Source organism: Strix uralensis, chromosome 1 (genome assembly GCF_047716275.1).
Source record: "Strix uralensis isolate ZFMK-TIS-50842 chromosome 1, bStrUra1, whole genome shotgun sequence".
Classification (NCBI taxonomy): Eukaryota; Metazoa; Chordata; class Aves; order Strigiformes; family Strigidae; genus Strix; species Strix uralensis.
The window spans coordinates 74,946,982-74,974,876 of record NC_133972.1 but is presented as its reverse complement, the minus strand read 5'-3'; the positions used below and the strand labels follow the sequence as shown (position 1 = coordinate 74,974,876).

At 38.1% G+C, this 27,895-nt stretch overlaps 1 protein-coding gene across 5 annotated transcripts in view; it reads right to left on the bottom strand.

The window, feature by feature from the left end:
• The window catches only part of KIF13A (kinesin family member 13A), a 115,477-nt gene that overhangs the window by 24,574 nt on the left and 63,008 nt on the right, over positions 1-27,895 (bottom strand). For all 5 annotated transcript variants that reach the window (XM_074871054.1, XM_074871034.1, XM_074871018.1 and 2 more), the window contains 14 exons: positions 27,650-27,784; positions 27,001-27,113; positions 21,734-21,845; positions 21,122-21,334; positions 19,424-19,534; positions 18,161-18,295; positions 16,188-16,318; positions 14,367-14,453; positions 14,090-14,256; positions 8,279-8,489; positions 3,466-3,628; positions 2,647-2,787; positions 833-982; positions 143-307 (listed from right to left, as the gene is read on the bottom strand). In XM_074871054.1, coding sequence (XP_074727155.1) covers positions 143-307; positions 833-982; positions 2,647-2,787; positions 3,466-3,628; positions 8,279-8,489; positions 14,090-14,256; positions 14,367-14,453; positions 16,188-16,318; positions 18,161-18,295; positions 19,424-19,534; positions 21,122-21,334; positions 21,734-21,845; positions 27,001-27,113; positions 27,650-27,784 — 2,034 coding nt within the window. The remainder of the gene's footprint in view (positions 1-142; positions 308-832; positions 983-2,646; positions 2,788-3,465; positions 3,629-8,278; positions 8,490-14,089; positions 14,257-14,366; positions 14,454-16,187; positions 16,319-18,160; positions 18,296-19,423; positions 19,535-21,121; positions 21,335-21,733; positions 21,846-27,000; positions 27,114-27,649; positions 27,785-27,895) is intronic.

The following is a 27,895-nucleotide window of genomic DNA, read 5'->3' as shown; positions in this document are numbered from 1 at the left end:
ACTGAACTGGACCAAGAGAAGTCTCCCTCTTCAAAGAATTTTAAGCAAGCAATTGCCTACATAGCTTAAGTACTTTACATCAGACTGACTACCTAGTTACAAACGCCTGAAACTGTTACCTTCATCATGTGTTCTCACTTACCCTGCAGGAGAGCTTTTTCGCTCTATGAATAATTTCACCATTGTTGTCCATGACTTCCAGACTCCCACTCTCACTGGAGTTCTCAGATGAGTCATCTCCTTCTACCACACGTTCTGGGACAGACCCAGTGACTCGCATTACTTCAACATGCAACCGTCCTGCAACCTAAGGCAACACAAATACTAAGAACCTGTGCACAAGGGACTTAAAGACATTAAGATGGTAGATATCTAACTCCCGGAGGTGTGCAGAAACAGAACTGAACAGCTCTCAACCACCAAATGAAAAGCAACAATGTTAAAAAAGAGGAGAAAGGAATAGAAAAGAAAATTATTTGCATGCAGAATTACTGACCTTTTTAGTTCACATAAAACAGAAAAGGTATACAGTGTCATGACTGTACATCAGAACCTTAATATGCTGGGGTTTGCTCAGTTACCTACATTGATACCAGGAATTTTATTCTACTACTTTAGCAGCTGGACAATTGTAAACAATTAAACAGAAAACATACATAGAAAATTGGAAAAAACTTATTCTCTGGCAAACAAGACAATAAGCATCATTTGCTTGTTCAAAAAATCGGTGTAGATTAAGTCTCCCAGCAAAACGCCATGTTCCCCCCGCAGGTACGAGTGCACAGGTACTATGCCCAGCCCGCTATACATTAAGAGCACTTTAGGGCTTTACCTCCCCCTGCTGGCTGATGATGGGCACAGCGTACTGCAGCTTCACGTCATAGAAAAGGCACTCCAAAAACACATTGGCGACGCCAATTAAGTTGTGATTCTCTTGCGCTTCATAAAAAGGATCACCTCTTTTGCCAATCAGCTTCCTTATCTGTTTTAAAGATCATAAAAGTTGTGTCAAAAGCTGTAAGCACGGGAACACAAAATCAAATAACCACATAGTATGAGATCATGGCACAAAAATTAAGTTGCTACCAATCTTTTCTGTTCCTTCCTGTTACACAGGTAGAAAGAGACTAGAAGCATATCAGAAATCTGAAATGAAATCTTTGAGATAAGACATACAATCCTTTCTTTACTGTGGGATACAGTAATATGATGACCTGCATTTTTTTAGCGATGTCAAGACAAAGTAGATTTTACCATGAGCAAGCACAGTAGCCATTGATTTCAAGAAGTTTCACCTTACTTTTCTGCTGTTTACACTTTTAAAATGAGAGGACAAATCATCCCTAGGTTGAACAGCTGCTCTGGCTGCTGGGTACCACAACAAGGGCAAAAGGGAAGGTACAGGATGACTCCCACTTAAACCCACAAGCATTCTTAGGACTTCCATAGAGCTGAGATCACATCTGCAGCATTTTCTACACAAGTACCCCCTACACAGGCACAAAGAATTCATGCAGATTCCTAGCACGATACGCACTCCTCAGTGGACTTGTTAGCTCCTTTCCTTCTCCTTTTCCTTCATTTTCAACACATGCATTTGACCTACGTGTTTCTATGTAGCACATAGAACACATGCATTATGAACAACATAGGTCATGGCAAGGACGATCCTGGCTCAGGCAGACATAATATATTCAAAAGGATGTGCTATCAGTTCTTACTAAAGTCAGCAGCAAAATCATCGTTGTCTTCAATGGGCACAGATGAAGTGCTTGACCTCCCCTGTGTTATGATTTTAGAGATTCCCATTGTCCCGTCCAAGGCATGTAACAAAGGCACAACAGCTGTTCAAACATATTTGAGAATGATTCTTGATACGAGGAATTTAGGTGCTCCCTATCAGCCACAAGACAGCAAGATATACTTCCTATGCACTTCTACCTGGATACTTAGAGGACGTCTTCTGGAACACCAAATCTCTTGTCTATCTCTTGCCAGTAAACCAGCAAGCTTTTGACAAGTCTCACGCTTATTTGCCAAGGCTAAAAGTACTTCTAAAATTCTGAGGAAACGCCACTTAGTTCTGACAGAGATACTGATGTAGACTAAGTCTTCAATTGATTTCTTCATTGCTTTAAGGTTCATGGATATACAAATGTCATTACAGAATATTCCACATTTTAAGATCAAGTTCTACCCCACTAATAAGTTCTGCACCTTGAGTGTATCTAAGAAGCATCCTTGCTAGCTTTGATACTGATTGCAATTTAATAATTTTATTTCTAATGCAGCTTGCTGCTTCCATTCAGAGCTGGTGCTTATCTGCATGGCACCTATATTACGCCCAGTAAATGTATGCCCTTAGTAGTATCATGAGTCACTACCGCAGCACAATTATATCTGACCTCAGCACACTTATATCTGAGAACGCAAGTGAGGATAGGACATAGCTGTGTTTTATCATGCATGGGCATTTTGGGAATTTAGAATTATTCATAGTTAGTTGTTTTGTTTGTTTTTTAAAAAAACACAATACTGTACCCTTTCACATACAAAGTCATTGCACTTGATCTGTACAACATATTAAAAGGGGTTAAAAGAAAACAAACTCAATCTCTGATCCTTTTCAGAAAATATATACAATACCTCAGGAATCTTCTCCTTCCACTCTTGATAGAGGTCTCTCATGTCAATCAATTTGTTCTCTAGTTTCTCAATAGTCCACACTTGAGTACCTTTTCCTTTTCTTCTCACTTGAATAGCAGGCTCACTTACTATTGCACCCCTCTAAATCAGAGGAAAAAAAAAATCACTGCAGGAAAGGTGCATGTAAGTAGTTTACCTCCTCACTTAAACTGCATCCCTAAAAAGGAATAAAATACAGAACATACAGCTTCTCTCTGCATGCCAGCCATACTCAAACGTACTCAAACATACAGCCATGACCTCAAACACAGCACACCCTATACATCTCTGAGGATCTAGACCTCTTTCTCCTTCTCAGAGAACTACCATTCACACAGGAACATTAACACTCTCAATCAAATCACTTATGACAAGCATATTATCCTAATTGCTATCATTATATTAACAGCAGCACTACAACTAGAAAACCCTTAAGACAAAAAAATTGTATGCATCTGTAACAACAATGGCAATTTTTGCAGACATAACAAAATGCAGATTTTACAGCAGCAGAACACAAATGTCTGTTCACAAACTGCATGCGCATATGGTGATCATACACTTGAAAGAACAGCAAGAGCCAAACAATGCTACATTCCCAGTTTTACTTATAATTACTTGCTTTCAATATATTAAAGTCAGGTAGCACCCATATTTTGCCTTCGCATAATCTAACAAAAGTAATATTGTATGGCCTCAGGTTAGAGGAATGTTATATATGTCTACATATTTTAGGTTAGCCCTAAAACTATATTTTCCAGCATTCTTTGTTGTCATTACCTTTTTGTTGGCACTGAGGTTTTCAGCAGGGATCTGAAGTGTTACTTGATAATCTGTTAGCTTACTCATTTCTTCTGCTAAGAAGTTTGCTTCTCTCACCAGTGTATTTGCCTTTACTATCTGCTCTCGAAGTTTAGCCAGGCTCTGTCGAAACAATTCATCCCTGTGGTGCAGTAGGTAACATGAAAAATACACAGAAACCTATTTCTATTATTGGAAAGTTGCAAATAGAGGTGCTAACAAAGACTCTTCTCGAGCAAATTTAAGATGAAATGCTGTATAGCACTATGTCAGCAAACATGAAACAGTGTCAGACAATTTTATTGAGGAAAAGCAGTGATCACACATTAAACAAACATATTACTGTTGAGGTAAGTCTCGCACAATAATGCACAAATAAAAGGGCACAGTACTATGGGAGCTGTTACAGTGATGATTTGTTAAAAGCCCTAGGGACATTCCTAATTTTCAAGAAATGAAATAATTGCAGCTGTCTTTGTCTTTAATCTGGAGTCCTGTTCCTCAGAAAGTACCAGTCCCAACATGTGAGACTTCATCTTGATAAAACCTGCTTTTCCTCAGATCATGATGTTGGAACCTGCAATCACTGCAGGCCACAGCTTTACATCACAGCTAGGGCTTTGCAGTGCTACAGACCCCCAGACCTCCCTCCATATACTTAAGCCATCTCAAGTGTACACATTAAAAAAATAATAATCTAAAGTCCTATATACCCAAAGTACCTTTTAAGTAACAGATGAATGAGCACAGGTTAAAGCTTGTGCACTCTGTACAGTTAACAGTCTCTGGACAAATTCCAAAAAGGTTTCTAAGGTCTGTCTGAACAAATCTATTCTAACGTAACACCTGGCAAACTTGCTATGACACATACTATACCTCCACCTGTGATGCTAAGATACACTCTCACCTGGGATTCTCATCTTTAATTTGGCTTTTAAAAGTGTCACGGTTATTCTCTGAACAAATGTGAATTCCCCCTTTCTGCCCTTCTTTGTAATCCCAACAGCACTTACTGTGTGTCATCATCTGCATAAAACTCGTGATCAAACTTCAGATATTTCAGTGACCAGCACTCCCCTGGATGACTTTTTTTTCTTTCCTATGCAAAGCACTACTGAAATACAGTACATGTTGTGCACATACACTTCTCATTTCTACAAACTACATTACGGACAAGCGTAGGAGTAACAAGTAAACTCATGGGCCTTGCTGCGAATACAGGCAACATTTGCCTACTTTGCCTTTATTCAGATAAGCTTAGATGTTTTGTATGTCTTTATAGTACAAACAACAAACAACTGTTAATATGTCTTTCAGTCCCCAACAGAATTCTTCTTGAGTGGCTACCTTTTTTTGAAATATCCCAAAGAGCAGCCTGGGTAACTCCAATTGCACTCTGCTGCTTCCCTGATACCATACCGAAGCAGTAAACGACTAGCTGTGTTAGCAAACAGCCCTGAATTTTAGTGCCTTCAACATGCTAAAACATGCAGCTCTGTCTCTCTCCCCTACCTGGCCTAGGTTTGCAACAGTGGTGGGTTTTGTTGGATCTTAAACAGCTGCTATCAGGAGATTTTTAGTCCGCTTCCTCCATATCTGTTCTGTATAATGCTTTCCATTATATGGAAAACTCCTTCCTTTCTGCCTCTTGCTTCTGTTATCCAGGCTACCAAGACTAAATGAGCAATTCCAGATCATGGGAGTGACATATTCCACAAACAGCTATAATTTTGGGTTCATCCAGAAAATGAAGGTAGAGTCAAGAATTACTCACTAAACAGTACTTAATACTGAGAGTGCATTACACCTGCAACCACTGTGAGACAGCTGGCTCGCTTGAGAAACAAGGCAGCTTTGATCTGTGCTTCAAGAGCCATAGGATTCAGCTACAGCCAGTCCCTTCCTTGATCTGAGAAACCAGCATCTGGTGAGCTTTTTGGGGAGGCTCCCACACCAATCTTTTCTTAGCTAGATTCCTGAGAATGGAATGGTTTAAGACTATAAGGAGGACTTATGAGCAACTCAACCAATTATTATGGGTAGTTCTCATTACAGTTGTGTTTTCCTGTATACAGCTGTGCCAGTACCCTTCCAGAAACTTAAGCAAAAAAAATATGTTTCAGATAAGATTTTTTAATTCTTACTACACAAAACATATGACAAGCTCCACTAGGATATTAACCAAAGCAAACACCCACTGAACATGATATCTTGAAACAATTGCTCACAAGGTGTCATTGCAACTCTCTGGGATTCCTAACCCCAGATACAGAATATGCTGAATTAAACCTCTGGTGCAGTACACCACCACCCCCCCTCACCCCAACAAATTAAATGTGTTCAAAGTTACAATGGGTTAACTTTATGCCAACACATTTTAATGCCAGGTCAGGTATCACCTGTCCTTCCACAGTCAGTGTAAAGCCGAAAAACTCCGTGCAATGTGTTCTAGCTGATCTGACAGATACAACCACGAGTCTACATCTGATACCTATCAAATTCATTTTGCTGGCTGATCCAGCAGAACTCAGCTTCATTTGCAACGGCAACAGAGCGACAGCTAAGAGCTGCACTAATCAAATCCCATGCAATCCAGACACTTAGCTCTTTCGCCCATTCTTCACATCCAGTCTTCCCGTTTTCTCCTGCATTTCTTGCCCTCTGGCCAGTAGGCTAGTAAACACCCTCTCAACATCATGTTGCCATGCTTTTACAGCAGAATACCTCAAAAATACATGGTTTTTGGTTTCTTATTTAAGAAGATTTAGGTTTTTCTGCCTTTTTTTCAGAAGTCCAAACCTATTCTAGAACTATAAATAAAAGTATACATAAGAGGATCTTCTGGAGGACAGGAAACTGAGAATTCTTCCAAAAAACTGCTTATTCAATAGCAGTGCCACCAAAACATTTATCAGCCTCCTTACTGATTGCTACAAAGAGCACTCATTTTCCTCTTTTTTACAACGCAAAGTACAGTCTTCAAGCAGTTCAACAGTTATATAAAGCACTCACCCATGAAATACAGAGGCAAAAATGCTTGTTCAAAGCACAACTCCTCCTAAGAAATATCTAACAACTACTGAGAAGACTAGCTGAACACTTAGTCTCAATATCACTCTAGATTCTCATTTTTTATATCATTACATGGTTATGGTGACTGGTTAATTTGAAGTTGAACAATTACATTTTTTTCTTCTCAGCTCTCAAGGACAGGCATTTTTTTTGCTACTTCCTTTTCCCTTCTGTTGCATCGTTTCAGAGGTAACTCTCTTCCCTTGAGAGTAAGCCCAGTTCTCATGTCTGCTACTGAAGTGGGTTATCAATGATTTCTTGATGGCCTTGCTGTGCTCAAAGCAGTTCTGAATACCAATGATCCCAACTAGTGTGTTTCTCATTTTGCACTCCTCCTGAGGCCCTAAAACAGCCTGCAAATCCCAACCATGACTCTGCAATGCTTTACATTCAGTTCCCAATGATTCCATTTTTAGCTCTTACAGGGGCAAACAATTATTTTAATTGAAGTTGAAACACAGCATTACTTCTCCCTATACTTGCCATGGAAAACATTCTAGTCATTGCTGGTCAACAGTTTGTCATTTGTTTAGTTTTTTTCCCAGGCCAAACTGGGCAGAAATTACAAAACAAAACCTTGCACAAAAACTAAAGCAAGATCTGTCCTGTTCTATTTCTAACATGCTGAATTTGAAAGCTGAAACACAATCTTGGCTATCTTTCTTTAGACACCTCTTGTACATGGAATTTTTTTTAAATTGTGGAAAATAAAGCAAAAATAATCAAAATAGGAAAGAGCACTCAAACTTACTACATATAGAAAAAATGCTGAGTGAATAATGAAGCTTCTGTTTTAAAAGAAAACAGATTTAAAAGAAACTTATAAGAAACCTGTTAGTACATCTAGTTATTCTTTCTGCTGAATTAACCCAATGAGAGAATACTCATTTGCACGCAGAAAACTTAAATCATGTCAGTTGTTGCCCCTAGAACTTCTCTCCACAGAGCTGGCATCCTTCTCTCCCCAATGATACCAAGCACAAGCTTCTCTCGTTGTCAAGATGCAAACAAACACATGCTGCTTAAACTCTGCTCGCATCTTCCTAGTCTGCTTTTTTAACTCTCCCTGCAAATATCGCCATCTTTCACCAATGCTGCATGCAGTTGCCATGCTATTCCTTTGCAAAGAGGCCTGTTCACCTCATGGTAAGCCTTTCACTTCCTGAACAGCTCAAACATACTCTATGATTATTCTGCAGTTCTTCAAATACACAGCAACTCTCTTTTAAAGCTGAGCTTACTTTCAGAAGCACATACATACAATATATAAGGACTCTCATTTTCTGTATTTTTTTAATGGTTTTTAGATTGCAAAATACCGTGCTGTTGTATACTCTCACACAATCCTCAGTGGATTCCTTACTCTTAGTCGACAAATTTATCTCTCTGCTATCCCCTCCTTTCTTTCCAGAACTAACTTAATAATTGCTAAACCATGTATTTCAGAAGCAATTTTCTAGTTTAAAAAAAAGTGCTACAATGTTGATCAATAGAAGCTAAATTCTTATTTCATTTGTGTGTTAAACAGGAAGTTCTTGTACACATGTTACACATCAGAACCTAGTCCTAAATGAAATGCTAACACCTTGGTGGAGGCAGATCTTGTACTGCATGTCAACTCCATAAAACACATTATCAGTTTCTGACAGATGGTTCAAGCCCCATCTTTCACCCTTTGTAGTTCTTATTAATTCCTTTGTTTTAACTCCAGTATTCTCACCTCTCTTCTGTCCAGAGATTTACTTTCTGCTGTGCAGTCTGAGCAGTGTAGGAGAGTCTGTCGCTGCCATGCTGATGCTGCCTTTCTGGAGAGAGCTGCTGCCGCAGCAGCTCTAACTCACGTTCATACATCAGCCGCTGCTCCTCCAGAGCACTCCGCTTCTCTTCCAAGTACTGCTTCTCCAAGATCTGGACCACATTTTGTACTGGGTCTAAAAAGAAAAACCAAAAAAACCCCCCAAAAACAGAAGAGTGAGAAAATGACATTTCAGCATTACAGAACACTCATTATTTATTTGGTAACAGCAATCAAGATATCCTAGAGACTCTGCAAACCAAGATGGCCCCAAAACAAACGCCAAAACAATAGATATTGCATTAAATAAAGCCAAACAATAAGAAAAAATGCAGCATGCAAAGAGGCTAGAACAATGGTTAGGACCCTCATCCATTGCATATTTCAGTACTGTAGAGTTATATATGTTCCAGAATCCCAGCAGGAAAAAAGAATAGATGGAAAAGGGAACAAATTAATAAGAAGAAAACAAAGTAAAATACAATGGAAGATGATGTTAACCAGAGAAGGAAATGACTTAAGGAAGTAAAAAGCAATTTACTTTCTCCATTTTGGCAGAGAATTAAGCATGTTGGAGGGCTACAGATGAAAATCCCAACAAAGAAATTGTCTGACTAGCCACACATCACATTGAACCAGCGTGCTTTACAGTGCTGAAGCAGACAAAGTACGTTCTGAAGGGGACTTCTGCATTTAGCTTTACAAACCACATTTCATCTCAGTATCAACCCAGAACAAATATCCATTTGGATACTCTTTCCTGAAACAACTGTTTGTGTCAATCAGCTATGGTAAAATCTAAACTGCATTCAGATTAAGGAAACATTACTCTGTCTATTCCTGGTTTAAGGTCCAGTGCCAGACTGTGCCTCTGAAAGAGCAATTCAATGGAATAAGCTCCTTCTATATACTACTAGTATGTATCTGCTTCATATATATATATATATGAAAGCTTAAATACAGCAAAAAAGTTGTTTGCAAGAGGAACAATCTAGATGAAGATCTGAGTCACAGCACATCACCTAACAGATTGCTGATTCGGTAAATCAGAAGCAGAAGGGAGAGGAGCTCCATAGTTGGAGTGGTGGATTATTAGGGGAAGCGACATGCCAGGATTTTCAAATGCAAAAAACTTCAACTTTAAAATAATGGTTTGTGATACCTCTTCTATTCTGCAAATATTTAAAAAAAAAAAAGAGAGCTGTTGTGACTTTTAAGGATGCCAGTTGGTCACAAAGGAGGGACAAAAAGAAATCTAGATTCAATTTTGCTGTCACACTTTGGAAATAGAGTTGTGCTTATCAAAAAAAAAAAAAAAAAAAAGAAAAGAAAACCCAAACCTGAAAACACATCAGTGTGATTCAGTTATGAACCACTCCCCAAACCCAGTCCTCGTAAGATTTTGGGCAAGTTTTCCTGACACTACAATGCTACATGAAACAAAATTGGGTTACTATAGCATGCAATAGAGGATTCGCATGAAAGGTTCTGCAGAGTTTTCATCCTTGTATGTTGGCCACCTTAACATGTACATACACTCTGCCAAAAATCACATCCCCTGCATCTTCACAAACCAATGTAGCATTCATTACCCTGTTTAGTAATCTGTAACAACTTACTTAGTACTAAAACTACGGAGACCAATTTTGTTAAAGTAACTCACTTTCTGCGACTTTAACATACATGGCCATCGAGGCAAGTCACTTCATGAAACAAATCCTTCCTATTATAAATGTCAGAGAACCAAACAGGATCTCCAGGGTTCTGTTGTTACAGCAGGTTTGTATTTGTCTCTCAGCATCCTTTTTTGAAATATTAAGATTGATATAAAGCACATTCTTATTTTTACGGATGAAAACAAACACTTCTGCAAGTTCCTACAGTGGCCCTAGCCTTATCCATGGAAGAAATCACTGGCTTCACACAAAGGCATCATAAAATACCACTACAATGCTAATTATAAAGCACAAAGTTAAAAATCAGTCAGTATATATAGCAACCAAATAGCAAAACAGTGATGCACAGAAGAGTCTTAAAATAACCAGAAATATTACTTTTTAGCACATGACACTCTCAGTTAGTTATTTTTAGCATTTAAACAGACAGTACAACAAAAACAATTGACTGAACCAAGTTCTAATATTCTAGACTACAAGTTATTAATGTTCATCTGCATCATCATTATTCCCCTAAGTCCTCCAGTTAACACCAGAATTACCTTCACATGCATAGGTTTTATTGCATAATCCCTGAAACAGTTTTAATTTTTTGTAAGAATGGTTGAGAAAACAGGTGTTATGCAGAAGATAGAGAAGAGGCATGGAAGAAATTTAAAGCCCTCTGTTGTTTGCAAACACAGGAAATGAATCTAAGGCTGACTCATTAAGACAAGATTTTCCTAAACTGCTCAAAGTTCAGGGAGCAGATTTCCTTAATAAAAGTGATCTTTTCAGCCACCTAGATTTACAGGATCACAACCAACACAGGATCACATTATACCATCGAAAATATTTGGAACAAGATGCAAGAACCTAGTTTAAAACTTCCCAATTTCAACAAAATCCACTACTGTTGGGGGGGGGGGGGGGGGGGGGGGAGCAGGTTATGCTTGTATTGAAAAGCAAAAGCTAAATTTACACTTTTACAGAAGTCTTCAATTTAACTTTTGAAAGCATTTACACAGAAAACCCCAGACCTTTCACAGTGAAAAAGCAAAAAATGGTGTGAATTATAAAACATCTAGTTAGAAGACTTAAAAAACCACAGTCAAGTTTTTCACAATTCAAAAGAACTACAACAGTGTTTAAGTTAGATATAAACACCATGTTCCACAATTTTGTACTTCTCATGCAAAGGCAAATAAATTAGGGAATATTCTACCCAGTGCCTGCCAAATGCACAGCAAATTCCATACCGTGTCAAAAGTCCTAAGTCCCAGTCCTCTACATATTTATGTGACGAGTTCAACAGCCCTAAAAAGACCATTCATGTGCAGTTAATCCTCTGCAAAATGTTAGAATATTAACATTGAACCAGAATAATGTACTTTCTCCATAGGATAGACAGCATTTATCACCTTGCTGCAATGTTAATTCACATCTGGAATCTGTTAATCCAGTAACAACAATGCTGAATAAATTCCTTAAGATTTCATGTAAGTGTGTTTTTCTAAGCAAGCTAGAAGAAGGTTATGACACAGGCCGCTTTGTTAAGTTTCATCAAAATCCCCACCCTGAGCTGTAACAGTTTTGTTTGCTTAAATGGGAAGCTGCATAACCTAATCACATTGTTTACTTAACCACTGCACACTATACAAGAATAAAGTAAACTTCTTTGGTGCATTTTGTGTTTGATCAGCATCACAAATTAGCAGTATAAAGCTGATCTGACAGAAACCCACAAAAGAAAGTTAACATGCTGAAGGGAGGAAAGAATCTGGATGTTTTCTTTACAGCTGTTTTCAAAGTTACACATTTTCCTCAGAGCTTCTTTGGAGCCAGACGCAGTATGTGACACTGTTGTATTGGTTACATGCCATAAAAACAAATGTGTTTGTGCCCTGGAGAAGCTAGGCTATTTATGTAAAAAGGGTTACTGTTCTCAAATAGATCAGGGGACACACACACACACACACACCTCAAAACCCAAAACAAAGGAAAAACAAACCCTCTGGCTTTGGGCTATATCAATACATGCCTATAAAATAATTACCTAATCAAATTTTTTAAATAACCCTTTATTGCCCCCATAGAGTTTCTCCAGAGAATATGGATAATAGAATTAACTGCCTTCAGTCACTTAGTTATTTCTTCTTCCTTACCCATATTTATTTTTCATTTTAAGGAAGAACAAATAAATGGTATTGTAACAAAGCTGCTTTAGTTCTTACCCAACAAACTGAAAGCCTGTCAGAAAAATTGTATTTTAGCTATACCATTGAGAAGAACAGAACTTGGAAGCGCTATCTAGCTTCGAATCAAAGACCAGCCTATGATCCTCACAGTCACTTGTTTATTATCACTTACTACTCCAATTTAATTAAGCAACACCTATGTGGGAGGGAGCAGAAGAGACAAACAGCAGAATAATTGGGTTATGACACCTCTGAAACTGTGCGACATGTACGACTGCTAACATTTGCTGTGTATTAGGGAGGAAAGAGCTCTAATGAAACAGCAATGTCTGTACTGTTCTTGAGCAAAGACACAGAAAACAACCAACCAAGACAAAAAAGCTGCCCTGGACCACAATTAAAAAAGCCTATTAAACTAAAATATAAAGACACTTGAAATATTGTGAAAAATCATTTCAATCAGCTAGATAACACCACATGAAAACCAAAAAATATGACACACACACACCCCCCGCCCTGTTCAAAGAACACTGACTCATTGTAGACTGCTACAGTTTAGTCAAATCCCTGGTTAGTAACAAGCAGATCAAGCATCAATTAATGCCTTCAAATTTCTCCAGCAGTCTCATGCATGAGCCAATCAAGTTCAAAACCTTTGTCCCAGTTTTGGCACAGATACAGGATGGTTTGAGGCCTTAAAACAGGCAACAGAATCTTCACAAGGGATGACAACACTGAAGACCACCAAGATGGCAGATTCATCTGAAATTCGTCTCCTGGTTTGAGTGAACCATAATGAGAATACTTCTGTTATCAAATAGTAATTTCACATCAACTTAAATGACCTGACCCTGTAACTCACTCACACAAGCAATTCCATTAAAATAAAACTGTAAAAGAACCTGCAAACTATGGCTGGAGCATCAAGCATATGAAACCAACATGATGTACTCAATGGCAAAACACATAAAGAGTAAGACGACACCAAGAAAAAAATACTGCCTTTCAACAAATAAACCACAACAAACAGTGCAGAGATATGAAGAAAGAAGAAGAGAAAGCAATCAAACACCATCTACCGTGTCTTCCTGGTCAGTGACCAAGAACTAAGGTATTTGCCTCTCAAATTTTGCGTATTTAAAAAACCTGTACAAAGTGGGTTTTTTTCCCGGTAGTTTGCCAAGTTTTCCAGCATTTCTTCATACCATATTATATCACATGAACTATGACTTGCCTTCTGGAAACCATGAAAACACCATATTGTTTACCATGCCACTACTTTATATATGCTGTATTTTTATTATACTGTCCAAAAAAGGCATCAAATACGTTTTAATAAAGATTAAATAAAATATTGAGAGTGATCAAGCATATTGAGAGTGATCAAGCATTAAAAACTATGCTAGCTGACATCTGACTACAAGTTTGTTATCATTTCAGTGTTTTTCTACTCAGGTTAAAATGGTGTCAGCAATATTTGACACAAAAGGAAGGATGAAATTAACTGAGCCATATCTGAAGCACCCTTTTGTCTGCACTAACTTGCAAAAGCAAGAGGTTAGTATGACTTAGATGATGATTTGACAGGCATATGATTACAACTCTGCTGCAGTATAAAGGAGCACAGATGTACAGATAAAATTGTGTGTCAGGGCACAAACCAACTACTAATTTGTGTGTGTGTCTGTGTTTATCCCTAGGTGCATATATTTTTTTATATATACATAAATGCCTAACATTGTTTCCATAAAATATCTTGTTCTGAAAATGCTCCAAAGGCCCCTGGAGCAAGTGTACCACTTGCCTTTTTACCCAGAAATTAAGGTCTGTGTTGCATTTGTTAGACAATTCAAAAGAACATTTTTATCTGGCAGTTGCCTTACCATTACTATTCAGTGTCTTCATAATAACTTCCATTTGTGCAAACTCATAGTTGTAGTCTGGTTCTGAAGAGGCTTCACTAGCAGCATCCACATCATGCTCTCCTAACGAAGTTTCCTTCTCAAGGTCTTTCAGCCAATCTCGTCTTTTCCTCTTTGGTAAATTGATTCTGTGTAAAAATTGAAATTCAGTTTCTAAGAAGTTTATGCAGAACAGTAGAAGGAAAAAAAAAAAGACAGGCTGAATGTAAGAGGCTGGAATGCAAATATCACCTATTACCTAAAAAAGTGGTTGTTTCCCCATAATATTCTATCTCCATGCCATAACTGAGTGACAGAACATACCAGGGCACCATTTACACAGGATCTGAAAGAAAAAAATCAACTTCAGCAAAACCCTAAAAATAAAAGGCTGAAAAGTAACTACAAGATCTACTGTTTCTCCCATCTACAGACAGTGATTTGTATCATACAATGCATAAATCTGCTAGGTTATTAAAGAATCAACGGGAAAGTTACTGGTCTGATTTCCACTGTCAGAATTAAACACAAAGTACCTTTCCCCTCCAGCTTTGGCTGGTACAACTCTTCAGTGAACGTATAGACAAGGTTGCTTCAGTTGCACAATTTTCTTTAAAAGCCCATTTCTCAAATTGGATCACTGCCTGTTTCTTATGAACAGTCTGTAAACCTGGATGCATGCAAATCCTACTTACAAAGCTCTCCAAGATATGTTAGTCAACACACAGTTGTAAAACATACTGTTAACATATTCGGCATTCAAGCGTAAGAAAAGACCCTTAGAGATCCAAGTTTCATTCTTTCAACAACTGGAGTCTCTATTATTAACAAGGGTCTATTTTTGTGAACATCTGGTATACTGCTATATTTGCATTTAGGTTTCTTTGTATTTAAGTTTCAATCACAAAATGGGAAAAATTGAGCTGTTGAACTTTTGCATATGTGAGTCAGAAAGCAGAATTTATTTGAAAGTGAAAAAAACTTAGGTAAAATAAAAAAAGCCTTTTCAGATGCAGTGTTCTGAATTCAGCTGTCTCTCTCAAGTCAACACAAACATGTAGCATTTGATTTAGAACCAGATTTCCCCCCCCCCCCCCCAACAACATTGTGGTAACTAAATTTCTGTTGACACTAGCATCTTAAGAACAGCTACACTGCAGATCAGGCACAAGTAAAACAAAATATATGTTTTTTCCACTGACATGTGCCTTTAAAATGACTGATTTCTAGTCAGTAACTCTATCACCATAAGTCTGAATCACATCTATTTGAAATTTTGTATTGTAGGCTGCACAAAAAAAATGCAAATGTTGAGGTATTTTATTGAAAGTAGATTGGATTCTTTAAAAGGTGTCTCAAACTTCTGTTTCTCACTCTAGTACTAATCTATACATTATTTAGATATTTAGATTTCAGTCAACCGGCATGACTATTAAATAGGACAAAGGTACAGCTTATCACACACCATTGGAGATGAAGTGACAAAGACATTTATTTACAATTCCACCCAAGAAGCCACAGTGCCCCCAAAATGAAAAATAATTAAAATACAGAAATAGAAACAAAAGGAGAAACATGACTTCACACTGTGTATTTGCTAGACACAACAGTAATTAAAGATTTTAAAAAGTATTTAAAGATCTGATGATTTTTAAAATACTGAGCTTTACAACAGGAACTACTCATGATGCACAATTTATCCTCCCCCATCAAGACACATCCTACTAACCTATCGCATGGGTCGCGATAGCCAGCAGCGTCTCAGTGATCCTCTTACCACCCAAGATACAGACAAACAAAGGTCCCTCATTCCTACTGAATACTTTCTTGTGATGGTTTATTCTGAGCCAAACCACTGACCACTGTTATGCTGCAGAGTGGGTGGGTGGGTGTGTACACATGTGGGGAAATCTCAGTTTTATCACTGAATTTCACTTCTAAGCATCTGTCATCTATATAGAAGATACTCATTGATCAGAATGTTAAGACTTCTGACTAGGTGAAATAAAAATGCATGCAAGTTATCTTCTGGTAAAGAAAAGCAAATACTTCACTGGAAAGTGCTGCTGATCCTTCTTACCTTGCATTTTCTCTTGGTGTGAGTGTAACTTCTCCATCTAAAGCAATATCAATCTCACAGTGTTCTGGTTGAATTCCTATACCAAAGAGCTGTATATCCTGAGAGGTATCTGCACCAACTCTTGTGTGATCCTAGAAAATAAGCTGTTACTAAGAGACAAGCAAACTATCACTGTTTATATAACTAAGAAAATATTAGCTAAAGCACTGAGACTGCACAATCTACGTGCTCTCCTTTGCTAAGCACTTCTGTAGAGCAGAAATGGTGCCACAGCAGATTTGAAGACTGTAAAGGTCACACATAAACTGTTCTTCTGCTCTATGCTTTATCTTCATACGGTTTTACATAAAGCAAAATACAGCAGTTGACACAAATTCTGATTTTAAAATATTCTCAGATTATGCTTGCATACAAGCAATAAATGCAAACAGTGAAGAAAACCAGCCATGTCATATAGGCATAATAGCAGAGGACAACATGGATAGTAAAATAAGGTGCACAGAGTTGGCTGCTTTTCAGAAACAGCTATATAGCAACTCAACTAAACATACTGATCTCTACATAATTTCAAGTCGTATTGTTAATTCTGTAAATATTTTACTTCGTTGTCGTTAGAGGAGTTGTGCTTTATTTGCTACTGTTCAAATACAAAAGTTCTATCTCAGCCACTAAAGCAGAAAAGTGACTATAAAAATAGACAGGATAGTCTTTCATATCTTATTGACAAGGAGCTCACATTTCCTTACAAACTTATTAGGTTTGTATTTGACACTATTTCACTCTGACATGAGACTATGCTAAACAGAATGATAGCTAGTGGCACTAGGAAAATACATTTCTGTAAATTTTTTAAGTGTTGGTTTTTCCCCCCCCCCCCCCCTTTTTCTTAAGCTTTTCTGTCATCAGAAACTATGTTTATGCTTACTTATTACTACTAACATCACCTCTTTATGAATAACTCCTTGAATATTTAAAGCAAGCCTCAGTTCACTAACAAAAAGAAACATCTAATACAAGGCTCTCACTTCAAGTTCAGCCCAAAAGGCAATTCTATTCACAGAATCACAGAATCGTCTAGGTTGGAAAAGACCTTGAAGATCATCCAGACAACCATTGACCTAACACTGACAGTTCCCAACTACACCATAACCCTAAGCACTAAGTCAACTTTACTCTTAAACACCTCCAGGGATGGGGACTCCACCACCTCCCTGGGCAGCCCATTCCAACACCTAACAGCCCGTTCTGTAAAGAAATGCTTCCTAATATCAAGTCTAAACCTTCCCTGGTGCAATATGAGGCCATTACCTCTTGTCCTATCACTTTTTACTTGGTTAAAGAGACTCATCCCCAGCTCTCTGCACCCTCCTTTCAGGTAGCTGTAGAGGGTGATGAGGTCTCCCCTCAGCCTCCTCTTCTCCAGACTAAACAACCCCAGTTCCCTCAGCCGCTCCTCCTACGACATGTGCTCCAGACCCTTCACCAGCTTCGTTGCCCTTCTCTGGACATGCTCGAGTAATTCAATGTCCTTTTTGTAGTGAGGGGCCCAAAACTGAACACAGGAATCGAGGTGCGGCCTCACCAGTGCCGAGTACAGGGGTAAGATCACTTCCCTGTCCCTGCTGGCCACACTATTTCTGATGCAAGCCAGGATGCCATTGGCCTTCTTGGCCACCTGGGCACACTGCTGGCTCATTCACAACCTGTCTGGAAAAGCTAGAATTTATCTCAACACTGGCACACACTGAGAAGTTCTCCCACTGTTGGCAATCAGGAGATCAATCAGGAAAACAATGAAGCAGAACTGCAAAGGGAGAACAAAAACCTAAACAGTAGAAGGAGCCCTATCCTATTTTGCTGCAACTAGTCTTAAAAAATCTAAATACGCTCTGAATAACAAATTGAGCTAGAAATTCAAAACAATAAAAAAAGTGTCTTTTCATTCTCTGTAAACATCCTGTTCACATTCTTACCTTTAAATAGTAAACCAAAAGCTCATTGAGCGCAGGGTCTGCATTCAGGTTCACCAGGTAACACTTGTCATCCCCAACTTTGATACCTGAAGACTCAAGGGAAATTCCCATGCTCTCTAGCTGTCTTTGTCTCTCCTGCAAGAACAAAAACAGGTTAATCTTGCGCCTGCTGCAATACGTAGAGACAAATACAGAAAGTAAATGAAAGCAGAGCCACTAAAGCTGAAGATGCACATGCCAAACATGCCTACTGTATATCACTACCAGAAACAGAACTTAAGACATCGGTCACATACAGTATGTTTAATAGAATTTATTTTTACAAACCACCACCAGAAAGTTAGATCTAATCCTCAAACACCTGCTTCCCCAAAGTGGCACTTACTTACCTAAGCAGCCCTACTGATTTTATTAGAGCTACTCATAAGTAACACAGTGTGGCTTTGAACTTCTATGTCAAGTTAAAAACTAGTCTCAGTTGCAATTACTTCAAGGATAATGATAGTCATAGATAATTTAGAAAATAGCATGTCACACTTTAGGTTTATTCTTATGCAGTATTATTATGGAAATTCAGCTAAAGCATCTACTTGATCACTCATGTCTTTTGCTACAGTTTGGAGGTTGAGGTTTTTTTTATTTGGCTGGTTGGGTTTAGTTTGGTTTTTCCCACTGCCTTTTTTTTTTTTTTTAAACAGTGGTTGCACCAAAGGCTGCTCTAGAACATTAAGACTAGAAAGGGAGACCAACAATACTTGTTCTCCAAGCTACAGATGGTGGAAATGGTGGAAAACTACACTGGAAGCCAGAAGTCTTACTTTAAGTACAATAATAATAAATGAACTTTAGCAAATACATGTATACATTTTCCTTCTCTGGTTAAGTCACTAAAAAGCAAAAGGTACAAATACTATGCAAAACTCTGATTTTTTTGTAATTCTTCATTTTCTTAGTCATTTCAAGGGAAACACATCCAAGATCTCACTGTGGTCTTATAAATAAATGAGCTGCCCAAACATATTTTGATGTTTTATTTTAAAATCAAATATTAGCTTTTATGAATATCATGACACACCTACATTTATTCTAATGACACTTAGACTTTTTAAAAAAACACCATCACCCCCCCCATAAACTAGGGGAAAGGACAAAAATCCAGAGGCATTTTAGATAGCTGGTGGGGAAGACAGCAAAGTCCACTAAAGCTCATGAAATTCAACTATATGAGTATCTGGCCTTTCCTCCTCAAAATTTCTGAAATACCTGTGCAATTTCTTCTGTTTTCCTTAGCTTTTCTTCCCAGGTGACTGTTAGCTCTTTTATTAGCTTTTCGGATTCTTCCAATTTTTCCTTCAGTTCTGGTGCCTTCATGGCCTAAAAGATAGAAATTAGCAAAAACCTTCAGCTACTCTTCCCACAGCAACATCTGCTTGCACAGGGAAAGTGAACACAGCAACATAACATGAAATGCAACAAGTATAGATTGACTATATCTCCAGGTTTTTTGTGGCAGAAGATGAAGAAACAGGTCACTTGCAAAGGAAGAGGACAGAATCAACCTATAATGATCTGAATCCAGGTCTGAAACAGCTAAGATCGACACAGCTCCAGAGGCTAATGGAACCAACAAAATCTCTGGGCCTGGCCACTCAAGCTTCACTATCTGTATAAAAATATCTGAGTATTTAAAGACTTTAAATCTTAGCTGTCTGAAGTTCAACTGCAAAGTCTTTTTTCCAAAAATAGTTTCAAATATAAATTCCTCTCAATATTTAGCCTTCCATTCTATCTTGGTTGCGCAAGTGTTTCTAGAGTTGCATTAAAGCTTTCAGACTGACCCTGTTGATCACCTTCAAAGGAAGGCATGCTCTGGAGCTAAGACAGACTTCTCATTTCACAAAAGGAAACAAAAGCAAAAAGCTCAAATATGTCCAGTGCCAAGTAACAATTCAACAGGCTGGCCTATAACTCTATATAAACTGTTTTTAACAGAAGGTATAAGAGAAAAAGCTTTTTCAAAAAACTAGTAAGACTCTGGACACCTTCTTATTGATTGTGTTCAGCCACAGTCTGCCAACATAATTAACCACATGCTACAATAGTATTTTCCAATTTAAAGTACAGGATTAGAACAGATTTTTATTTACAAAAAAGTGAATGGCTCTTTTTTCTTAAAGCAGATTTTCCCATTTCAGCCTATAAGGAACTGGTCATACGAGGAACAGTATTCCTTAAATGAATGTCAAGTTTAAACACCACACAAATTTATCCTCAGACACACTTCTGTTCTTTTTCCATCAGTATTTTGTGTCTTGCCTGAAAAGAGCAAATATATTTTCTTACACTCCAGTGCCTAATTTCTCCAGATATCACCAAGTAAACTATCCTACCCTGATACTTTACTCTCCAATTAGAAGTACAAATCCAAGATAAGCAGCAATCACACAGAGTTAACTGTTAAGGCAGTAAAGCAAAACGCTGATGGTTTCAGTGTTGCAGTTTTGACAATTTTTTATAGATTTTTGCAAATGTTAAGGAGACAAATGTCCCACATATTTTGTGGTCCAACAGCAGATTTACAGCTTTTCACACTTTTCATTTGACATCATAAAATTATATAGTCCACCAATGCAAAAAAAATTTCTGCTAGTAAGTCTACACAATGAAATTGTACTCTACCTCTTATCTGTGCTGCATCGATTATTGCTTGACATGAAGTTCTTCAAGAACAGTCTATTCTGACAAGGGTCACCATCAGTACAATGCTGTCCCCATTTAAGAGTTATTAAAAATAAGCAAAAATTAAGTTGGATTTATTTCAGGAAAGAAAGTTAATTATTAAAAAGTGCAAGACTCCTCCTTTCCTCATTTTATAAGGCTTAAAAAGAAAGCTAGTCTTCCAGCCAGAGTTTGACATTTCCCTGGGAAATTCAGTTTATGTTGTACTGTGAGTAACGTTACCTCAGCTTGTGAGAGCTGTTCTTTCAGTTTTTCAACTTCTTCACGTAATTCTCTGATGACCCTAGCATTTGGATCTTCATTCACCACAGCATGATTAACTATCCTTTTGGCTCTGTCTGCATATCTCAGAGTAGAGAGCGTTTCTTCATAGTTGTCTGCTGCTGGACTAATTGTGGCTATCATGGCAGTTTGGCTGTTTCCTCCCAAGTTGTCCTGTAGAGTGCATCCATAGAGAGTTTGAGGGTTAAAAGTTGTTCTGAGACTATAAAATGTCTTTAGAAAGATACTTTAAATACAAAACTTGCTATTTAGACACTGAAAGGTACTCTGGATATAAGCTAGCCTCTACGATCCATAAACATTTCCAGCCACTTCCATCAGCTTTGATTCCACTATGACGGAAAATAGCCCAACAGGACTTTACATAGAATTAACACAAGATACACTTAGCTGTCCACATTACTTGGAACAGCTTAGAGCTATGAGAGCTCCTTATCTCTTTTTTTTTTTTTTAAAAAAAAAAAGTCCACATACACAGAGGTATGCTACAATGATCCTACAAACTATTAAGCTGACATCTTGTGAACAGGGTAAACAGAAAATATTAATTACCTTGAGAAGCCAAGTGAGTACAGAGTCTCTGTAAGGCACAAACTTGTTTTTCCCCTTCCCTGCTGCTTGGTCAGCAAGTGATGATATAACCAAGCCCAGCGTTGAAAGTGATCTAGAAATGCAACACAGTAGAACAGATTTAACATATATTCCAAATGTAGATTTAATAAAACAGGAAAGGGGATTTTCTAAAGTTTAATTTATTCTCTGCAAAACTTAAGATCCAATTTTTAAAATATCACAATATTTTAAGTTGGAAATGACCACAGGAGATCAGCTAGCCCATCACCCTGCTCCAAAGAGGGCAATGTATTTATTATAAAGTTACATATTTGGAAGAAAAAAATGGGTTATCTATGGTGTTTCATCTCATCTGGTACTAAGACCAAGTACCAGAAAGACTAATATTCCAGTATTTAATAAAGCTTGAAGAGTGCAAAGCAGACTGCTTCAGTACATGGAGAATAACTGCCTTTGATTAGACATCTACATTTTCCCAGAGACTAAAAATCTTTCTATCTTGGACACTGCCTCATGACACTGTTAACAGCGTTGGCAGCACGGCAAGGATCCCCCGTCTCTAGGAACAATGTTTTAAGAGCACTGGCTCAACAACAGACTAAAACCAAACAATTCTCTAGCCATAAGGAGGCATCCTCAAGACAAAGCCAGCTATGGCCCAAGAGAACTAGTCTGCCTGGTGAACCAGTAACCAATCAGTCACCACACAACAAGGGAAGACTGGTCATCAGAAGAGGCTGATTAGGAAGTCCCTTGACAAATGGATTGACTTATAATTGAGGTGGAGCCTCACTAGCTTCTTGTGGGGGCAATAGACCAAACAATCTCCCAGTTACAAAAATGTTGCACAAGCATGAAAAAGAAAAGGCTCCAAATTGCTTAGCAGACAGCCACATCCCAAACACCACTCCAGAATTGTGAAGAAAATGCAGATAACTCATCCATTTTGGTACATAGATCACTTGTACCAACAGGGGTAACTGTATTAGCAATCTGTGCAAAGCATATGTGCATTATATTATCCAATTGTTATACAATCCTGTGTAAATTTTAAGTGACATCAGGGCTCTTGGGGTGAGTATGCTTAAGATAATGAGCTGGTTCAGGAGCCTGAGAACATTAAACAGATGCCTAAAGGGTTTTGAAACAGAGACAGCACTAAAGCCCAAGAGCATACTGGTCCATCATGCTCATGTCCAATTACCCAGCTACTTTTTATAACCACCAAAGAAAACTTCAGCAGCATCACAATTAGATAGTCAAATAAATTTCTAATTGTACTGTTCCACTCCATCCTTTCGAGTTTTCTTTTCAAAGTAGTACTATTTTAGTTGATAGGCAGTTTTTGCACAGTATTTGTATCAGGGCCTTAGTGCTGCTTGAAATTAACAGTGGTTCAGAAATAACATTTAGGAAGTGACAAAAATGTTGCAGAAGAATATTTCAAGGAAGATATCTGAAGGTAAGGTAACAAGAATCATAACATGTATCACAAAAGATGTCCCATACTGCATATATCAAAAGTGGTATGAAGATAGCATAGACTTGAAAACAAAACTAAAAGAAAAATGAATTTAAGGAGAGGGTAGGCAATTTGATCTCCCAAGAGATCACAATCTTTTGTAATTTGTCTGTAGGATAACTTTCCAATTCACCTCTGAAAATTTCACAGCAAAATGGACAGTTAGTTTTAGTTTGTGACCTAAACAAAAGCCTAACAACCTCTGAAAACTTGGGGGAGGATGGGGAGATTCTTGCCTCTAGTCTCTGGTCTCCACAGACAGAGATGACAGCGTGCTAAATACACAAGAGCAAACAGTAGGATGCTGTATGCTGCTTCGTAGCAACCTCCTACAGCACAACTGAAAAGCACCACCAGCACACTTCCAGTGGAGTCCACCTTCAACAAGCATATAGTTAAAAAGTCATCCTGGTTTACTTTCCTCCAATTCCTCTTTCCCTCTTTAAATGAGGGGAAATATGAAAACCAAAGCCAAAAACTGAGGAAGAGGGAAGAAAAGGACACTCGGAAGGGAGACGGGAAAAACAGGGATTCAAAAAGGCCTATCACTGAAAATATTTCACAACAGGGCTGCAATACCAATTTGAGTTATGGGCACTGTATTTTAATGAACAGGAAATTATAACATACAGTTTATTAACAGAGGATTAAAAGATGTGATAATATTTCTGCTTCTTATAAATACTGATTTTATTTTAAGACTGTTAGCATCTGCCATAAAAGCCAAACTGGAGTCATTTATGTATTCTACTTGAGATTTCATAATACAAAGCTGTTTAAAGACTTGAAGGAAAGCAGTAAAAGAAATGGTTGCCCAGCAAAATAATTACAGGACTCATCAGTTGCTTTCCTTCATGCTAAATGATGCATCAGAGATCTGTCATTACTTTGATCCTATCTCACACTACTTACATAATGAATCAACCAGAAGGCCTAAGCCCGTAGCACACAGCAGACCGAGGCAGTTCAGAAGCAGCGGGGTGAACTTATGTGGTGCAAGAGCATGAGAAAGTGCCATTTCTGCACACTGTCTGTTCTCCTTGTCCCTATTCCTCAAGCATGACCAGGTTGCCCTTGCTAGCAGGCGATGGGAAGCTTGCACACTCCCACCACAGGCCTGAGTCCTTGGCGTTTGAAGGGAAGTGGTGCTTCCTCACCTCAAGAAGCAACTCTGTCCCTAAATGACACCCATTCAAGCTACTTCTGTGCAATTTACAACCAAATTCTTCAATGAGCAGAATCCATCTTTCTATTAGTTAACTCTGAATACAAAAAACCTCCCTAAAATCAGCTTGGAGCCAGACCTGTCCCAACCCATTCCTTCCCCCGCCTACATTTTAAAGGCTTCTTTATGCATTCTCAAGTTAAAATGACAACAACTATGATTCTACTAATCAGAGTTAAAACTGCAGACTGCTCACAGAAAGTATTTTTCTTAGCCACTAATTGACAGCTTGTTTATTCTGCTTCCTCCTACTATTATATTCTAGAAATTCTTTGACTACACCACAAAGTTAAGTGCCTGTGTTTCTACACTAGGTATGGGAACTAGCACATCCTGGGGAAGAACAAGCATATCCAGCTTTTCTATGAGGTATGGCAAGTCCCCCCAAAACCTAGATAATAAAGAGCAGATACCCAGCACCTTCACCAAGGCAACTCTACATCAGCTCTGAGAAAAAACAGAAGTGATCTTTATTATATCTTTATGAAGTTGTTAACAAAATGACACTCTCTGTTGTTTCAGTAAGTGGGAGAGCAATCCATGACTTCTCCTCCACAACATGCTGTCCCAAGACAGGAAAGAGTGTTTACAACAGAATGAGTTGTGGGACCAGGGTGGCAGCTACCAGAGCTATAGCCATGTTTCATCAGAAACAAATGGCACAGACACCTGCAGAGACTGGCTGAATGTCACACTATGCAGTTTTGATATGCACAGCTGAGTGTACATTTTCCCTGCCTTGTAAGTACATAAACAGGTACATTATTTTCACATTCTTTTTCATGGCAATAAAACATAGCACAAGCAGCAAGTTTATTTGCCAGCAGCTCCATTTTTGATCTCATTAAACATAACACATGCTACCAACAAATGTTACTGCTTTTTCATAAAAGAATAAAAAATATTTTAAAAACGAGCTGACATAGCAAAGTATATGGTTTAAATATACTGTATCACTCCAGAAAAGATTATTGCCTTTCCCTAATAAGTAAGGTACATCACACCCAAAAGACGACCATGCACAATGTTCTCTGAAGAACTAGTCTGGTAAAACATGTATACCAATTTTGAGGCTTCCAGTAAAAGTCAGACTTCATAAAAGCTCCAAGTAGCAGCAAAAAAATCTACAGAAGACACCAAGCACAGCACTAAGAATTCTCTTTTGCCTACCAGTTCCAAAAGAGATTTCACATAGAGAATGCTTAATAAATGGACCAATACAGATTTATACCATATAAGAATTCAGCTGATAGGAAAATGCAGAGCTGTTCACTTTTTCTTTTAAAAAATATCTTTTACAGAAAAGTTTGGTACTTGCATCTGAAGTCCTATATTATCAAAGAGGTTCAGCATGGGCAAAACAACCTTCCTCTACATGCAGTAAAACTTTTACTACCATAAAAGTTTAACACTGAGTAAACATCCTGACAGAACAAGAAAGGCTGTCTTTCTGTATCTATAGTTACACTTGCAATTTGTCGATAGCTGATGGAGAGCTGGCATTTGAATTCTTCCCCAAGAATTAGAAAGGAACATTTAATTTCACCTTTGTTTATGCAAAATACAAATACATTTTCTAATAAAACCAATCTGAATTTAACTAGTAACCTGTGGGGCAAAGGTACAATACCTGCCATTAGGCAAACAGAGCCACATCATTTTGTTTCACAAGGACTACGCCAGCATGGCTACCAATACAATGCATTAAACACAAAGTAGATTAGAAATTAAGCTAGAAAGAGCAAAGATGTTCAAACTATAAAAAGAGATAATTTAAAATAATTTTAAGTATGAATGCTGTTCAAACACACTTTGTGCTGCCATTGTTAACTTAAAATACCAAAGCATTTTGTAACATTTTAAAATTAAATTGAAAAAGCAGTAGCTTTTAATGTAACAGTTAAACTCTTTCTTTCCCAGGAAAATTAGTACATTTAAGACAGCAGTAATAGTGTGCTAAATTCTTGCTTTTGGGCAATAACGCAGTAATTACAGTAAAAAAGTGCCTTGAAACTTGTCATTGCTTGAGTACAAATGCCCAAGGCAACGCTAAACTAACACAGCTTCATTCTGATCTCCTGTTTTTAAACTGTGAGTTATACTCTTACATATTTTAATACATGCTGGAACAAAGCCATTCAACTCTGCAACTTTGCATTCTTCCTTGACTAGATGAGGAGACAAACACATAAGCCTGGGGACAGGGTGTATAAATGAATCACAAAAGGTATATGCTTAATTAAAGAGCGCTGCTGTCACTTTTTCCAGATAAAATTCATATAGCCCTCATCTGAGTCAAGTATGAATCAGGGTCCCTGTGCCAACTGAAGGAAACACATGGTGTTTAGCACAGAGCAGCTGAAAGAACCATACTGAACTGCTTCTGACGAGGTCTACCATTTGAACTGACTTGTGACAAGCACACCAAGAGGTGGTCAAGGAAACAACAGTGGTTCTGACAACATTAAGCTTTGCAACCCGCGTATGCCAATGTCTTACTTGTTTATGTTGCTGCCTTCCTTCAGACGTTCTCCTGCAGCTCCCGTTTTGGACACTCTCTCACTCCCAGCCAAATCCACCAGGCTGACCTTGCTGACCTTCTCCCCAGAATTCTGCACAGATGGGACATGGGAGAACAACAGCTAAGAAACACCAGCACAACGTGCTAACACGTCTGACACTGGCACCATGAAACACTGTTCTTCATAATAACGTGGATTAAAGTATCAAATTCAAGGTTTGAGAGAAGAAGGAATTGCCAGAGTTTTTACAGCTCTTTAAGAGTCATTCATGTATCTTATAGTCAAGGGCTGAAGCACTAAGGAACCAGAATCAGCTGTGTAGTAGCATCAATAACCTTACTCATATAGAAGACCATTAAAACATATCAACTTCAGCAAAAGTTAAGACTTAAGACAGGTTTCATGGTGGCAATATATCTTAAAAAGTGATCCAAATGTTTGCTTTATCTGGTGTGCTTCCTCACTTTTCCACGGTTCTCTCAATCTTATGGTCTTGCCAATATTACTTTGATTACTGGACCCCATGGCATTAAAGGTAGAAGCACAGCTAAACAGGTAATGTATGTGGAAGAGGAAGGAAGAAGAATTCACCATAACTTCATAAATTAATCAACAGAAATACATACACCAGAATGCAGGTCATAAAGTGTCTGAGTCACTATAATATTGAATACAGCATGAGAGCGGCTGCTTTCTTCATTCATGTTCGTTGCAGCAACTGTTCGTGATTTGTTCCCCTCCGACATGAGTGACTCAATATCCTAGAGCAAAAAGAGTAAGAAGTGATGCTAGGATAAAAGCAAGCATTGTGCTTGCTGAACAAAATCCCCATCTAGATGGAAGGGTGTGTACGTGTGGGAGAGAGGAAGAAG